The 18,554-nt window shown below is 41.8% G+C and overlaps 1 protein-coding gene across 3 annotated transcripts in view; it reads right to left on the bottom strand.

Moving 5' to 3' along the window:
• The window catches only part of OCLN (occludin), a 64,966-nt gene that overhangs the window by 38,031 nt on the left and 8,381 nt on the right, over positions 1-18,554 (bottom strand). For all 3 annotated transcript variants that reach the window (XM_059175183.1, XM_059175182.1, XM_059175184.1), the window contains exons 2-4: positions 17,609-17,721; positions 12,040-12,715; positions 9,406-9,567 (exon numbers count right to left, since the gene is read on the bottom strand). In XM_059175183.1, the coding sequence (XP_059031166.1) occupies positions 9,406-9,567; positions 12,040-12,715; positions 17,609-17,658 (888 nt within the window). In that variant the 5' untranslated portion in view covers positions 17,659-17,721. The remainder of the gene's footprint in view (positions 1-9,405; positions 9,568-12,039; positions 12,716-17,608; positions 17,722-18,554) is intronic.

The following is an 18,554-nucleotide window of genomic DNA, read 5'->3' as shown; positions in this document are numbered from 1 at the left end:
AAAAAATTAAATTGTGAGTGAGCAAATGAGTGTCTGAGAATGTATGAAATCGGGGGCGTCTGGGTGGCTCCGTCATTTAAAAGTCCAACTCTTAATTTCAGCTCAGATCACAATCTCAGGGTCATAAGATCGAGAACCTGTGTAAGATTCTCTTTCTCCTTCTGCTCCTTCACTACTCCCCACCCTCACTCTTTCTCTCCCTCTCTTAAAAAAAAAAAATAGAAAAGAAAAGAAAAAAGCATGAAATCAATAATTAAGGAGAAGGATTAGGAAGACATTGACCTTTCTGATATGGAACAACTGAATAGTTCATTTGAGAAAATTCTTCAGAGAGCATTAAAAATTTTAAGAATAAAATTTGTCTGAATTTTCTTTTCTTTCTTTTTTTTTTTTTGTATATGTGCTGCCAAAACGAGCACTGAATTTTCATAAAAAGGATTGGGCACCTAGGTGGCCCAATTGGTTAGGCTTCCGACTCTTAATCTCACCTCAGGTCTTGATTTCTGGGTCATGAGTTCAAGCCCTGTGCTGGGCTCCACACTGGGCAGAGAACCTACTTAAAAAAAAAGAAAAAGAAAAAAGAAAAAAAGAAAAAAGATATAAACCTCTTAGAAGTCATTAAGCAGGCCCAATGGAAATGGTGAGAGAGAAGATGGAACTTTCACTTTTTTCTTTTTTTTTCCTATATTTGTGTTTTGTTAGAATAAATTTGATTATTTTCATACTAAGACCTTCTCACAAACCACCACAAACAAAACCCATTACTTTAAAAAGTCAAAAACTGAAAAAAAAAATTTAATATTCAGCAATAGGGATTGGCCAAATATATCTATACAATGGAATGTTACTAGAAAAGGTGTGTGGAACCACAGATTCAAACATCACTGCTGGTTGTCTAAATTAGTACAGGTATTTTATTTAAAAAAAATTTTTTTTTAAGATTTTATTTATTTATTTGACAGAGGGAGATCACAAGTAGGCAGAGAGGCAGGCAGAGAAAGAGAGAGGAGGAAGCAGTCTCCCTGCTGAGCAGAGAGCCCGATGCGGGACTCGATCCCAGGACCCTGAGATCATGACCTGAGCCAAAGGCAGCGGCTTAACCCACTGAGCCACCCAGGCGCCCGGTACAGGTATTTTAAAAGGCAATTTCAATATTCAATTTCTCAATATTTATTAAAAAAAAAAAAAAAATATATATATATATATATATCTCCTCTGACTCAGTAATACTACTCTGAAAAATCTGTCCTAGAGAAGTATATAACCAGATACACAAGGTATACAAAGTTTTTTTTTTTTTTTTTTAAGATTTTATTTATTTATTTGACAGACAGAGATCACAAGTAGGCAGAGAGGCAGGCGGAGAGAGAGGAGGAAGCAGGCTCCCTGGGAGCCATGCGGGGCTCGATCCCAGGACTCCAAGATCATGACCCAAAGCGAAGGCAGAGGCCTCAAGCCACTGAGCCACCCAGGCACCCCGGTATACAAAGTTTTTAAAATCCTATCACTGATTATAATATTAAATAGCAAATGTATGGGGTGCCTGGGTGGCTCAGTCAGTTAAGCGTCTGCCTTCAGCACAGGTTGTGATCACGCGGTCCTGGGATCAAGCCCTGCATTGGGCTCCTTATTCAGTGGGGAGCCTGCTTCTCCCTCTGCCTGTCACTCCCCCTGCTTGTGCTCTCTTTCTCACTGTCAAATAAATAAATAAATCTTAAAAAAAAATAAAGAGCAAATGTAATCATCAATGAGACTGGTTACATCAAACATGTTATATCCATAGGAAACATGAATATGAAGTGGTAAGAAGTTCATCACAATAGGTTGTAAAGCGAAAAGGGCAAGGTACAGGTAGAATGGTGTGATCAGTACACTTCCGTGTAATTAAGCAGGGAGTCTACTTTTCTCTGATTTATTTTCACAAAATGAAACAATGAAACAAAGCGCCTGGTTGGCTCAGTTGGCTGAGTGTCTGACCCTTGGTTTCAGCTTAGATCATGGTCTCAGGGTCCTGGGGTTGGTGCAGAGTCCTGGGTCCTTCAGAAACCCCACTCAGTGGGGAGTGTGCTTGTCTCCCTCTTCCTCTGCCCCACCCCCCACTTGTGCTCTCTTCAAAATAAGTAAATAAGTCTTTTTAAAAAATACCACAATAGGGACGCCTAGGTGGCTCAGTTGGTTGGGCAGCTGCCTTCGGCTGGGGTCATGATCCCAGTGTCCTGGGATCGAGTCCCACATCAGGCTCCTTGCTCAGCAGGGAGCCTGCTTCTCCCTATGCCTCTGCCTACCACTCTGCCTGCCACTCTGTCTGCCTGTGCTCACTCACTCTCTCTCTGACAAATAAATAAATAAAATCTTTAAAAAACAACAACAAAAACCACAATAAAAGGAATCATAAAAAACTAAGAAGAGTACTTCCAAGAGTAGGAAATGGTAGAAAAAGATACCTAGAAATGAGCAAATGGGAATGAATAATACAAGGATGGAAAGGACAGATTTCCCTTAAAACCTTTTTGTTTTTTACTATTTTTAAGTTTTTATTTTAATTCCAGTTAGTTAACATACAGTATTATGTTAGTTTCAAGGGTACAACATAATGACTTAAAACTTCCATACAACAACTGTGAACGTAAGTTTTGTAATATAACTTGAAGTCTGGAATTGTGATGCCTTGAATTTTTTCTTCTTCAAGATTGTTTTGGCTATTTGGGGTCTTTTGTGGTTCCACACAAATTTTAGGGCTATTTGTTCTACTTCTGTGAAAAGTGCTGTTGGTATTTTGATAAGGAATGCCTTGGGTCGTATAGACATTTGAACAATACTTGTTTTTCCAATCCACGGGCATGTCTTTCCCCTTCTTTGTGTCAGCTTTAATTTCTTTCATTAGTGTTTTGTATTTCAGAGTACAGGTCGTTCACCTCTTTGAGCAAACCTGTTTTTTGTTTTGTTTTGTTTTGTTTTTAATTATAATTCTGACCACAGGATTTTTGTTTTGTTTTTTTAAGTAGGCTCCACACTGGGCTCACAGTCCTGAGACCAACACCTAAACCAAGACCAAGAGTTGGCCACTTAACACACTAAGCCACCCAGCTTTTTAAAAGATTATAATTGATTGGGGAAGTTGCTACTTCGCTAAAAAGTACAAAAATTAAAATAGCACACTGATAGTTGCAACAACATAAATGAATCTCACAGACACTATGTTAAGTGGACACAAAAACACACATTTTGTAATTTCATTCATATGAATTTTAAGAACAGGCAAAACTAACTGACAGAAAAACCAAGTGACAGGAATGAGAGGGGTTACCATCCTTTAAGGGATACTGAGAAAGGGCATGAGGAAACCACGGACACTGGAACAAACTACATCTTAACCTGGGTGAGTACAAAAACTCACCAAGCTAAGCAACTGGTGGACCTACTGTACTTTACTCTGTACACACAGATATACATTGCACTTCAATAAAAAGTATCAAAAATGTTTGAGGAGTATTTAATGATGTGATTTAAAAAACTGTAATATAATGTTAAATCAAAAAGCAGAATTTTGGGGCGCCTGGGTGGCTCAGTGAGTTAAAGCCTCTGCTTTCAGCTCAGGTCATGATCCCAGGGTCCTACGATTGAGCCCCTCATCAGGCTCTCTGCTTGGCAGGGAGCCTGCTTCCCCCCTCTCTCTCTGCCTGCCTCTCTGCCTGCTTGTGATCTCTGTCAAAAAAAAAAAAAAAGTCTTAACAAAAAGAATTTCACACTGACAAGGAACATAATCATACTTCCTCTGATTTAGAATAAGAAGGGGGGAGGGATTAAAGAAAATACATCAGGGGGCACCTGGGTGGCTCAGTGGGTTAAGCCTCTGCCTTCGGCTCAGGTTATGATCTCAGGGTCCTGGGATCGAGTCCCACACAGGGCTCTCTGCTAAACACGGAACCTACTTCCCTTCCTCTCTGCCTGCCTCTCTGCCTACTTGTGATCTCTGCCTGCCAAATAAATAAATAAAATCTTTTTTAAAAAAATAATACATCAGAAATTCAATTAGCTAACATATAGTACATCATCAGTTTTTTATGTAGTGTTCAGTGATTTTTTTTTAAAAATACTTTATTTATTCGACAGAGATCAAAAGTAGGCAGAGAGGCAGGCAGAGAGAACGAGGGGGAAGCAGGCTCCTCGCTGGGCAGAAAGCCCAATGCAGGGCTTGATTCCAGGACCCTGAGATCATGACCTGAGCTGAAGGTAGAGGCTTAACCCTCTGAGCCACCCTGGCACCCCTCAATGATTCTTTAGTTGCGTATTAACACCCAGAGCTCATCACATCATGGGCCCTCCTTAATGCCTGTCACCCAGTTACTATATATATATATCTTTTTAAAGATTTTATTTATCTGAAAGAAAGAGTATGAGAGAGCGCACGAGTCGGTGCGGAGGGATGAGAGGGAGAAGGAGGTTCTCCACTAAGCAGGGAGAGCCCAATGTCAGGACCTTAGGACCATGACCTGAGCCAAAAGCAGATGCTTAACAAACTGACCCACCCAGGCACCCCAATATATACATTTTTTAATTTAGAAAAAGTACCAATGGGGCGCCTGAGTGGCTCAGTGGGTTAAGCCGCTGCCTTCGGCTCAGGTCATGATCTCGGGGTCCTGGGATTGAGCCCCGCATCAGGCTCTCTGCTCAGCAGGGAGCCTGCTTTCCCCTCTCTCTCTGCCTGCCTCTCTGCCTACTTGTGATCTCTCTGTCAAATAAATAAATAAAATCTTAAAAAAAAAAAAAAAAAGAAAGAAAGAAAGAAAGAAAAAGTACCAACTAGTTCTGGAGTTTGAGGACATAACAGAAGAAAACAAACACCCTCAGATTTATTAAAAGAAACTTCTCTGTCAAATAAATAAATAAAATCTTTAAAAAAAAAAAAAAGCCTTCAAACATCTAACATACAACAATGTTGGTACAAACTTAAGGGACTGACTACAAAGGACCAGATTAACACCCACAACATGGCCTGCTTATTTTATAAAGTATAAGATATGCAGAAAAAGGAAGGGGGAAAAAAAAAACCCTAAGAATCCCTAGGAAGGCAAAGAAACCATTGCGCTAGAGATTTGGGAGACAGGAAATTAGAGTTGTACATTCTCTCACACATAATACCTAAGGGCTGAAACCTGCTTTAAACTCTTAAGACACAACTTTTTTTTTTTTTTTAAAGATTTTATTTATTTATTTGACAGACAGAGATCACAAGTAGGCAGAGAGGCAGGCAGAGAGAGAGGAGGAAGCAGGCTCTCTGCTGAGCAGAGAGCCCGATGTGGGACTCGATCCCAGGACCCTGGGATCATGACCTGAGCCGAAGGCAGAGGCTTTAACCCACTGAGCCACCCAGGCACCCCAAGACACAACTTTTGAAGTGCTTTTCTCTGGGGATTCTGATCCTAAAGATTTCAAAAATCCAGGAAAAAGCAGTAGGACCTAATAAAATAATAACTGTCTAGACCTACCCTAATACATAGGGAAGAAGGAAACTAATTTTCAATAGCTAATTAATTGTTCCTTTAATAAGGTTTTCTTCCCCCAAAAAAACCCCCGCGATATTAGCTATATGGGGAGTATCTGATCTCAGTTCCCTACAATTAAATTCAAATTTTACATTTTTATTTATTTATTTAATTTTTTGAAAAAGTGAGGGAGGGGCCGAGGGAGAGGGAGAGAACCTTAAGCAGGCTCCATGCTCAGTACAGAGCCCCCACTGTGGGGCTCAATCTCACAACCCTGAGATCATGACCTAAGCGGAAAAAAATCAAGAGTCAGAATCTTAACCAACTGAGCCACCCAGATCTCCTAGAAGTCAAATTTTAATCCCCACTTAGTACAACTAATCAATGGTACATTTTCTTTCCATTATTTTTTTTTTTAAGATTTTATTTATTTACTTATTTGAGAGAGAGACAGTGAGAGAGACATGAGAGGCAAGAAGGTCAGAGGGAGAAGCAGACTCCCCATGGAGCTGGGAGCCCGATGCGGGACTCGATCCCGGCACTCCAGGACCGTGACCTGAGCCGAAGACAGTTGCCCAACCAACTGAGCCACCCAGGCACCCTCTTTCCATTATTTTAAGTGAAGATTATTTTTACGGTATTAATTTCTAAAATCCAAAAGGTAGAAAAATCACAAATCCACTGTCAGGCATTTCAAATGCAGCATCAAACATTTTCACCTGGGTCGCTATTGTTAGGAGTTAGTTGGACAGTTAGGCGGTCAGGGTCCCCAAAAAGAAGATAGAGTCAGGACAGCTAAAATCAAGTATCAGTGACATCCTGGTTCTGCAGCTTAGACTGGATAGCACTGACATCCCATTTTGCAGCCTCTGCAGAAATGATTTCTGCAAAACGACCCAAAATAAGACAATTACCACAAAGCACTAGTTAGTATCACAGGCAAGGGACAGTGAAGACATAAGCCTCCACATTCAGTAAGAGAAAAAGACCATCAACACAAAACATTAACCTAATAGATAGACAAATACGTGGCCCAAGCCCTGACTGGCACCACTCAGCACACCCTGATTACTTAAGAAGGTTCCGCAAAAGAGGTCATAAAAACCCCTAAACTTAGGACTTCCAGGGGCAACCCACCTGGGTCCCTCCTCCCTCTCTGGGAACTTTACACTCTTGCTCAATAACCTTTGCTTTGCTGCCCACCAGTATTTGTCTGGTCTACCTCTTCATTCTTGGAAGTGGCATGGCCAAGAACCATGGGCATTAAGGGGATACAAATCCTGTAACACACATTATCAGAGGGACAGAGGTGCTGAGCAGAATGGAGCAAACGAGCACAGAAAGGAGAGTTGTGTAAGTAAACGGCAGAAACAAGGAAGAGGGGAGAATGGATGGAAAAGCAAACTACCTGTGGCTAAAATCACCTCCAAATAACTTATTTCAAATAGCATTTCTTAGCCACATCAACTGGGGAAACTAAGGGAAGCAGCCGGCGGTGCATGCGACTCTTGATCTCACCATTTGTGGGTCTGAGCCCCACACTGGGTGTAGAGAATACTTACAAATAAAATCTTTAAAAAATAAAATGATTAAATAAAAAAATAAAAGTAAAGTCCTTTCTGCTTTATGGAAGTATCATTTTCATAAATTGTTATGGCTATCTTTTGCCCAATTATCAAAAGCACCTAGAACTGATTAAAACCTCAGGACAATAAAATCAGACGAGAGAGACCAAAGTTCACTAGAACATTATTACTACCAGCATTAGTCTCTCTTTAGTTGTTTTTTTTTTCCCCAGGCTCTCGAAACCTCGAGTAAACAAATCCAACAGCCAGTGAAAACTGACACACCCAGAAACTCCCAGCGAAACATTTACTTCATAGTTCACAATAGACGTCCTATTCCGTCTACAGGTGGCCTTGCTTGGAGCTAAAGGTCGAAAGAAAACACTCCCCTACACCTTCACACTTTATGGGGGAAAAAGGGGGAGGAAAAAGAAACCACGCAGGCCTCAAGGCAAGGCCAGGAACACAGGAACTCTCCTCTCAGTGGTGTATATATGCCACACCTTCTGATGTTCCTAAGACTGTTTCCTTTTGGCTCCTTAACTAACTAGAGGAAAATCTCATCTACAGTTCTAGATTTCTTAAAATCAGACATACACAGGGACGCCTGGATGGCTCAGTCAGTTGGGCGTCTGCCTTCAGCTCAGGTGATGATCCCAGGATTGCGCCTCCCATCGGGATCCCTGCTCAGCTGCTCAGCGGGAAGTCTGCTCCTCCCTCTGCCTGCCACTCCCCCTGATAGTTCTCTCTCTCTCCCTCTCAAATACAGAAATAGAATCTTAAAAAAAAAAGCAGACATACAGAATGCCAGAGCTAAAGAAGTCTTCAAGATAAGCAACGTCTTTATCCCTGACCTGACCAGCAGTCCCCGCCCTTAGTGCTTTTCCCTTCACTCCCACTGGCCAGAACAAACCTCCCCTGAAGCCCTGTCCAGGCTTCTCAGCTAACCCTCATCACAGGAAGTCAGTCTGCTCAAAGAAACCTATGATGGCAGTTTCTGAGGATGCCTCCAACTGCTTCCTAATGGAGTTTCTGAGAAATAAAGTCTCACTCCAGACATCTCTGAGGACATGTTAGGTATCAGTAATACATATTTCCAAGGTATTTTCGGAAGGAGGAAATTGCTGAGCTTTCAGCAAACCACATCTACACATACTGGTAGAAATGACAATATGGCATATATAAAAAAGGGAATTGCTCTAATTTCTCTCTGCCTCACTGACATATTTCCTAAGTATCCATGCAGAATTAGTCACTACAGGGGCACCTGGGTGGCTCAGTGGGTTAAAGCCTCTGCCGTCGGCTCAGGTCATGATCCCAGGGTTGTGGGATCGAGCCTCACATCAGGCTCGCTGCCCGGCAGGGAGCCTGCTTCCTCCTCTCTCTCTGCCTGCCTCTCTGCCTACCTGTGATCTCTGTCAAATAAATAAGATCTTAAAAAAAAAAGAATTAGTCACTATAATTTGCTAGGCTGTTACTCATGTAAACACTTTGTACATAGCACCTGCCACCACTCCAAAACACCCCTCTTGACCCAAGACAGCAAGCACCCGAAGTAGCAGTGCCCCCCTCCAAAATGATAACCAGGAATATAAAGGGGGAGGAATGGTTCTGTTTTGCAAAGACCAAGTTCTTTCTGCATAATTCCTTTAGAAGCCATTTCTTTCAATGCCTAGATACACTTCTTGCAAATGGAAATCTGAGGGGTGCCTGGGTGGCTCAGTTAGCTAAACGCCTGATTTTTTTTTTTTTTTTTTAAAGATTTTACTTATTTATTTGAGAGACAGAGAGAAAGCGCAAGTGAAGGGAGGAGCAGAGGAGGAGAGACAAGCAGACTCCAAGCTGCTTGGAGCCCGATGCAGAGCTGAATCCCACAATCCTGAGACTGGACCTGAGCAAGAAACAAGAGTCCGACACTTAACGGACTGAGCCACCCAGGTGCCCCAGTGTCTGACTCTTGATTTGACTCAGGTCATGATCTCAGGGTTATGAGATCAAGCCCCATGTCGGGCTTGGTGCAGAGTCTGCTTGAGATTCTCCCTCTCCTTCTGCCCCTCCCCCTGCTTGTGAATGCACCCCCACAAAATGAATGAATGAATAAATCAGTCAATCAATCTAAAAAAGATCTGGTTTTCATTTTGCAGTAAAACAATTTCCACTTAACATAGCACCTTTTTTTAAAAATCATCGCACCTTCTTAAATTCTGAGTAAAACATGAGGGCACAACTCTTGCAACATATACAAACAGTAATTCTAAGAACATAATTTCACAAAGCACTAAAGGTCAGGTTGAGACAGAAACCTGTTATAAAAAAAAAAAAAAAAAGCAAATGTCCAATATTTTACCACTTACCCACTCTTCGACATTGGGGGGTTGTTCATCATAAATATGTTCTTTGTCCCACAAAATATTCGACTTGTCATACCGATCCATCTTTCCTCGGGTTTTCACGGCAAAGAAAATTATTAAAGCAAAAGCCACAATAACCATGAACCCCAGTACAATGGCAATTGCCTAAAAAGAGATTAAAGATATTGACAGTTAGATTTTAATTGTTTACTTTATCTTAATCCAGTAAAAACCTAAGGCCCTACACTACATATCTGTGGTTTAACAGATAAAAAACTGAAACACTCACATTTCAGAAATATAAAATGTTGGCCCAGGCTAGGTGGGCTGAAGCTAACAACACACGCAGTTTGATTCAATACTCAGAAAAGGCTTCAAGTTAGGCACTATCATCATTCCATTTTAAGTGACAGAACTCTAGTTCCAAAGCTTGAGTGCCAATTGGCCTTATTTTTATTAACAGATGAAAATGGCCAGTAAATTAACTCAATCATCAGTATCCTTCTAAAGGGCTTGAAAATTGTGACTCTCAGAAATAGCTTTAGACACATAAGCATGTTTATAATCTCGTTCATAACACATACTGGGCAAATGTTTTTACCCTGAATGTAAATTCCAGTCCATAGAGGATCTACCTTACCATAAAGTATGCAGACATGATTTAACCAAGCTATAAATTAGAGAAAATGGATGAGTGATTCATGTAGTCTGGCAGGTGGTTTCTGCTGGAAATTTTTTGTGTACTTGCAAGAAAGGGCCCCGTGACAAGGAAACTCCCACCCCGACAGTTCTCCCAGTGTCTGGTAGGTCTGTTAAGTGGCCTGAAGAAATTTGAAACTGAGGCAGGTACCAGGCCCCTGGCCTAGATTCTGCTCACTGTAACAGGGGGGTCTCTGTGTAGCCATTATACCCTTTTTCAGTGAATATAGGTTTGGGGCACTCAAAGGACTAAGAGAGATGGGGTGTGGTAAGGCATGAGTACCAACCCTCAGCCCTGTTTACCACAGGTAACATCTGAATGCCAACAACAAATTTGCTGAAATTCAGAGGGAAAACATTTCAGTCTTCAAAATAATGGTAGTGGGAGCCTGGGTGGCTCAGTGGGTTAGGCCGCTGCTTTAGGCTCGGGTGGTGATCTCAGGGTCCTGGGATTGAGTCCCGCATCAGGCTCTCTGCTCGGCGGGGAGCCTGCTTCCCTCTCTCTCTCTGCTTGCCTCTCTCTCCATCTACTTGAGATCTCTCTCTGTCAAATAAATAAATAAAATCTTAAAAACAAAAACAAAAACAAAATAATGGTAGTTACTGGAAATAATCTAACCCCAAAGGAGTGACTCATTCAGGTAAAAGAGTAAGAATTCCTGGTTCAGTTTAAGGAGGGGGGGCAGGAAAAAAAAAAAAAAAAAACAGGGAAAAAAAGATTAGAACTCCATCATGAGAAAGATCAGCAACCTCATACCTATTCGCATGGGTAGAATCAAAGAGATAAAACAATGCTGGTGAGAATGTGTACAAAATAGAATCCTCACACACTTCTGGTAAATGTGAAACAGTCCAACCAGTCTGGAGGACAGTCTGGCAGCTCCTCAAAAGCTTAAGAACAGACACACTGTAAGACCCAGCAATTCTATCCCTAGGCATACACCCAAGAGAAACTGAAACATGGGTTCACGCAAGAACTTGTCCACAAATGGTCAGAGCATTATTCCTAACAGCCAAAACAGACATAGCCCAAATGCCCATCAATTGCTGAACGGATAAGTAAGATATGCTATAGCCATACAATGGAATATTATTCCACAATAAAAAGGAATTGATAAGACATGCATGAATCATGAAAACATTAATGTGAAATGAATGAAGCCAATCATGGGGGCACCTGGATGGCTTGGTCAGGGGTGGAGCATGTGACTCTTGATCTTGGGGTTGTAAACTCGAGGCCCACAATGAAAGCACAGATTACTTAAATAAAACTTCAAAAAAAAAAAAAAAAAAAAAAAGAAAAGAAAGAAGCCAATCATAAAATGCCACATATTGTATGATTTTGTATATATGAAATATCCAGAATAGGCAAATGTATAGAATACGATTAGCGGTCACCTAGATCTGGGAAGGGTTAGAGAAAAAAGTTACCGCTAATTCGTATGGGGTTTTTGTTGAGGCTACTGAAAATTCTAAAACTGATGATGGTGATGGCTGCACAACTCTGAATATACTTAGATTACTGAACCAAACTTTAAGTGAATGAATTATATGGTATGTTAATAGTATCTTTGTTAATAGATTTCATTTATTTATTGGACACAGAGAGAGAGATCACAAGTAGGCAGAGAGGCAGGCAGAGAAGAGAGGGGGAAGGAAGCTCCCTGCTGAGCAGAGAGCCTGATGCGGGGTTTGATCCCAGGACCCTGAGATCACCACCTGAGCCGAAGGCAGAGGCTCAACCCACTGAGCCACCCAGGCGCCCCTGTTAATAGTATTGTAATAATGACACCCAGCCCCTCTACAGATTCTGATCTAAATACAAGTGACACCTTGTCAGCTATATTTTTTCAAAGTTCCCCCAAGTGATTCTATTAAGCATCCCGAGAGCCTCTACCCAAAGCCTCTACCCAAAGCCAGGACAAAAACCATCCATACCTCTTGGGGATCCACCACACAGTAGTGATACAGATACTGATCCATGTAGATCCCAGTAGCTGTAGACGCATAATACTGGTTGCAGAGGGCATATATCTGTGTACTGTATATAGACCCAGAAGCCTGGGCAGTTGGGTTGACTCCCATTATGTAGACAATGGTAGCGATAAACATCATGACACCCAGGATAGCACTCAGTATTATGACGGTCAAGTAGTATCTTCTTGTCCTAGATATGTCAGATCGTATAACGCTGGTAACAAATACCACCAATGCGGCAATGAAACAAAAGGCCGCCATGGCCAGGAGGAAGCCCTTTGCTGCTCTTGGATCGGTATAGCCTCCATAGCCATAACCATAATTATAACCATATGCATAGCCACCTCCATAGCTACCAAAGCCACTGCTATAAGGGTAGCCTAGTCCGCCACCCAGTAAGCCAGTTCCATAGCCTCGATCCCAGGCAAGTGTGGAGGCAACACAGGCAAATATGGCGATGCACATCACAATAATGAGCATAGACAGAATCCGAATGACTCCTGGAGGAGAGGTCCATTTGTAGAAGTGAAGAATTTCATCTTCTGGGTAGAAAGAGTACGCCGGCTGAGAGAGCATGGGTCGGACGTGCATGTCTCCACCATAGACATCATTGCTTGGTGCATAATGACTGGGTTTGCTGAAATGCACATGAAAACACTTTCAAGTTAATACCATTTGGAGGCAGCAGAAAGAACACAGAATGTACATGGAATAATTTAAACCAGCCACTGGCCAAAAAAAAAAAAAAAAAAAAACCTGTTAGTACTACGTCACTACAATGGGACACTTTATGTTCCCCAAATTCAAATATCGACATCTTAAGTCCCAATGTAATGGTATTAGAAGTATGGCCTAACTAGATTCTGAGCTAGAGTGCTCATGAATGGGAACAGTGCCTTCACAAAGGAGATCCCAGGAACGGTCTCGCCCCTTCTACCATGTAAGGATACAGGAAGTCGGCAGTCTGGGGTGCCTGGGTGACTCAGGGGGTGGGGGTCTAAAGAAGTCCACAGTCTGCAACCCAGAAGAGAACGCTCCCTAGAACCTGACCACACTGGTACCTTATCTTGGACTTCCAGTCTCTAGAACTGTGAGTGAGTGAGTGAGTAAGGAGGAGGAAGGAAGGAAAAGAAAAGACAGAAGAAAGAAAAGAGAGAGAAAGGAAGGAAGGAAAATAAATAAATAAATGGAGGGAGGGAGAAAATGGAAGGAAGGACGGAAGGAAGGAATTCATGTTGTTTACATGCTACCCAGTGTGTGGTACTTTTTATAGCACCCTGAAGCTACTGAGACACCTGAAGCTACTGAGACACCTTCACTGAACAGTAAAGGTTTCTGTGTATCAGAATCACCTGAAGGGCTTGTTTAAACATAGATTGTTGGTCTCCAACCCCAAGTTGCTGATTCTGCAAATCTGGGGCAGGACAAGTTTCCAGATGCTGCTGCTGCTGCCAGTCTGGGAACCATACATTGAGAACGACAGCTCTTAAGTTCTATGGACTAGAGGTTCTCGAATCTTCTACCTACGAGAATCACCTGGGGAATCTGTAGAATGCCCAGATGGAGCACTCCATCTCCAGTAAAACTGTAACCCCTGGGGAGGGGACCCAGGCAGTTCAGAACAATGATGTTAACCCTTTGGCTTGTGTGAGGTGAGACCAGTGCATTCAGATACAACACCTACAGTGGCCCACGCAGTGTCACATCCAATTTCTGGCAGCCTCACTCTCTTACCTGAGAAAGCACATTCATTCATTTATTCACATGACAGCTATTTACTGGAGCTGCTGGGCTGGTGTGTGGGGGGCACTGTGCCAAGTACTGACGACACAACAATCAACGCAAGTGTCTCAACCCAGCCCCCCAATCCAGGTTAGTCTCTTTGAAGGCAGTAAGACATTAAACAAATCACTACATGATCTCCAGTTAGTTATGGTAAGAGCTACAAGATATATCGGATATTCACTGAGGGCTCATCAGGGTGATGCCTATTAACTTGTCAACTCTAGTGACATAATCATAAACTCGCTGGAGACAGATACGTTGATGTGTGGCATGCAGAATCTAAGAAATGTGGGTCCGGGCAGAGCAGAATTCAATTCTCAAACTGACCTCATCCTCTTTGGTTTTTGCCATTATTTCCTTGGTCTGCTTCTCTGTTTCCAAAGCAAGACATCCTACAACTGGGTGCTGCCACAAGAATTCAAGGAAAAGGAGAAACTGGAAAGAACTCTGACATGCTGGTCTTTGAAAATGTCACATGAAAATTCCATAACTCATTCTACTTGGTTATTTGGGATGTCTCTATCTGGAGTTGTCACGAACAGTGTAGCTCTGGGCATCCTGAACATGTGTCCTCACAAACACAAGTACTTCTTTTTCTACGGTATATATCCAGGAGAATTTTTGAGTCAATTTTTTTTTTTTTTACCTTCCACTCTGAGACAACATCGAGGTGTTTTCCAAAATGATTACAGCACTTTTTTAAATGATTCTATCATTTAAAATCCAAAATGATTACAGCACTTTTTTAAATGATTCTATCATTTAAAATCCCACTGACACTGTAACATTCAGAGAAGCATTGTTTATGAGATCCTGAAACTGGAAAATAGTCCAAATATCTACCTAGAGAGGAACAGGTACCTGTAACATAGCCACAGACGGAATGCTACAGAGATGATGAGCTAATACAGCAGCCACTGGCTACATGATTTACTGAACACCTGACATATACCTTGTCCAAACTGAGATGTGCTATTAAGTATAAAATACTTAGTAATTCTAGTATAAAAAAAGAAATGCAGGGGTTCCCGGGGGGCTCAGTCAGTTAAGCATCAGACTCTTGGTTTCAACTCAGGTCATGATCTCAGGGTCATGAGATCAAGCCCCATGTTGGGCTCTGCACTGAGCAGGGAGCCGCTTAAGATTCTCTATCCTCGGGGCGCCTGGGTGGCTCAGCTGGTTAAGCCACCGCCTTTGGCTCGGGTCACGGCCCGAGTCCTGGGATGGAGTCCCACATGGGGCTTCCTCTGCTCTGCGGGGAGCCTGCTTCTCCCTCTCCCTCAGCCTTTCCCCCTGCTTGTGCTCTCTTTCTTTCTCTGTCAAATAAATAAATAAAATCTTTAAAAAAAAAAAAAAGAAAAGAAAAAGATTCTCTATCCTTCGTCCTCTGCCCCACCCCCCACCACTCATGTTCCCTCTCTCTTTCTCTCTCTCAAAGGAAGAAAGAAAAAAGAAATTTAACACCACCTAGAGAAAACCCTAATATTAACTATGTATTTTGGGTGACAATGATTTGTCAGTTAAGGTTCATCAATTTTAACACATGTACCACCCTGGTGGAGGATACTGATAATGGGATAGGTAACACATGCATAACGGAGGGGGCATATGGGAAATCTTTGTACTTCCCTCTCAGAGTTTTGCTGTGAATACAAAACTGCTCTAAAAAAAAAAAAATAACTATTATTCTAAAAAAGGAATATAAAGTACCTCATGTGTCAGTGTTTACAGTACATACTGAAATGATACTTTAAATACATTAGGTTAAGTGAAAAATTAAATGTTATTAAAATCAGTATAATTATTAAAATAAATTTGTTTTTAATTGGTTAGAAGAAAACAAAATTACACATATGGTTCATGTTTGTTTGTTTTTTAAATTTTTATTTATTTATTTTAAAGAGCAAGGGTATGGGGGGGCAGGCAGGGAGCAGGCAGAGAGGGAGAAGCGGACTCCCCACTGAGCAGGGAGCCCAATGCAAGGCTCAATCCCAGGACCCCAAGATCATGACCTTAACCAACTGAGACACCCGGGCACCCCTCACATTTTATTTCTATGGTAGTCCTTTGAAGCAAAGAAAGTTTAATAACGAAGTAAAACTGAAATGTACTGTTTAGGATAAAACAGTAAAAAAAAAAAAAAAAAAAAAAAAGAAAATGAAAAAGAGCAAGTGATAACCATATGTAAGAACAGCAGTTTCCAGGGAAAGGTGGGGACACATAGAAGGGCTTGGAGGTGTTCTATTCTTGACCTATATGATGATCTTGCTTTGACTTTATTCATCGTTTCATATACAGGTCCTGTGCTGTTTTCTATATGTGCGTTATATTTCATCAATGTTTACAAAAGCAACACAAAATAAGTTTCGGGTTCATGGAGCACTACTCAATTACTATATTTTCTAGCATAACGTAAGGACCACATCTTCATGAACAACTGTGTCCCTACAATGCTCAGGTATTAATCAAGAGGCAATGTAACAGGAGCACAATTCCTACCATAGCTGAGGTATCGAAGAGCTGAGGCTACAAACTACTTAAAGGAAAAAAATCTCTGCAACAAATTTAAAAATTTTCACTATTAAATTTCCAAATGACTAAGGATGCCAAGAACCCTTAACTTCGCTTCTTGTTTTATATAATGGCAAGAATCACTCTTAAAACTGACAATGTGGGGGCACCTGGGTGGCTCAGTGGGTTAAAGCCTCTGCCTTCAGCTCAGGTCATGATCCCAGGGTCCTGGAATCCAGCCCCGCATCAGGCTCTCTGCTCAGTGGGGAGCCTGCTTCCCCTTCTCTCTCTCTGCCTGCCTCTCTGACTACTTGTGATCTCTGTCAAATAAATAAATAAATAAAATCTTTAAAAAAAAAAAAAAAAAAAACCTGACAATTGGAGGGCCTCTGGGTAGCACAGTTAGTTAGGCAACTGCCTTCAGCTCAGGTCCCGGAGTCCGGGATCAAGTCCCACATTGGGCTCCCAGCTCCCAGCTCAAGATAAAATCTTAAAAAAAAATAAGTTAAAAAAAAAAAAAAAAACTGACAATGTGGAAAACATTATGTCAAGTCAAAGAATCAGCCACAGAGGACCACATACTGCATGGTAACATGCACAGGAAAGGTGCAAAATGGACAAATCTAGAAACACAGAGAGATTCGTGACTGCCTAGTACAGGGAAGGTGGAGGGTGGGGGGGTGGGGTGATAAGTGAGTGGTAACTGGCAGTGGTTTCTTTGCGGGGGGTGGGGGGGTAATGAAAATGTTCTTAAATTGATGTGATGGCCGCACAGCTCTGTGACTATACTAAAACCCCTGAAGGGTCCATTCTAAATGGGTGAATTGCACCGTGTGTTACCACTATCTCAAAAAAGTATGAATTAAAGAATCGACAATGAGTCAGGGTTAGGATCAGTCACCTCAACGAAGCATTAATACAGAAGCTTCATACCATCTGTGAAAAAACAAAAAGGAATAAAGAGACACAAAAGTATCAGCCTAGACTATACAGAAGCAAACAACAGCAACAGGTGACAGCAGTTGCCTCTGCAGAGAAACGCGGGCATCCTGGATGTTAAGCTTCGGGGGAAACTCACTTCTGCTTTACACCCTTTGTTTCCATCTAAATTTACAAACACATGTTATTTTGCTATTCTTAACAGCAAACACTTAACAGATCAAAGTTTCACTTATATATATTTTTTACACGTGACAGGCTTAACAAAAAGAAAAAAAAGTGAAGCATTACTCACAATTCATCAGGTCTGTATGGAGGTGGACTTTCAAAAGGCCGCGACGACATGGCTGATGTCACTGATCACCTGCTCTTCAGGCACTGCCCCACAGCTCCCCAGAATAAACCGATCTGAGCAACGTAAGGAGGGTAATGGCATTACTGCTGAGCTCAGAGTTTCCTTGATTGCTAAGAAAACTAATGACACCAATCTCAAATAACTCCACACACCATGATTATTCCTCTTGTCCTTCTCACCGCCATCCTTACATCCTTACCTCCTTACATACCATTAATTCCTTGAGTACAGGGAATCACTGAGCATAGAACTACTCAGCCTGGTGGTCCTCACAGTACCAAGCACCATGCTCTGCACATCACTGGCAAATAAATTCTAACTTTAGGGGTGCCTGGGTGGCTCAGTGGGTTAAAGCCTCTGCCTTCAGCTCAGGTCATGATCCAAGGGTCCTGGGATCGAGCCCCGCATCGGCTATCTGCTTGGCAGGGAGCCTGCTTCCTCCTCTCTCTCTGCCTGCCTCTCTGCCTACTTGTGATCTCTGTCTGTCAAATAAATAAATTTTTAGATAAATAAATAAATAAAAATCTTGGGGGCGCCTGGGTGGCTCAGTGGATTAAGCCGCTGCTTTCGGCTCAGGTCATGATCTCAGTGTCCTGGGATCGAGCCCCACATCGGGCTCTTTGCTCGGCGGGAGTCTGCTTCTCTCTCTCTCTCTCTGCCTGACTCTCCGCCGACTTGTGATCTCTCTCTCTGTTAAATAAATAAATAAAATCTTTAATATATATATATATATATAAATAAATAAATAAATAAATAAATAAATAAAAATCTTGGAAACAAATCCTAACTTAAAAAAATATATTTTTTTATTTATTTATTTGATAGAGATCACAAGGAGGCAAAGAGGCAGGCAGAGAGAGAGAGGGAAGCAGGCTCCCCGCAGAGC

The sequence above is a fragment of the Mustela lutreola genome, chromosome 5 (genome assembly GCF_030435805.1).
Source record: "Mustela lutreola isolate mMusLut2 chromosome 5, mMusLut2.pri, whole genome shotgun sequence".
In the NCBI taxonomy this organism is placed as follows: Eukaryota; Metazoa; Chordata; class Mammalia; order Carnivora; family Mustelidae; genus Mustela; species Mustela lutreola.
Note: the sequence above shows the minus strand (reverse complement) of the source record. Positions and strands in the feature narration are given on the sequence as shown.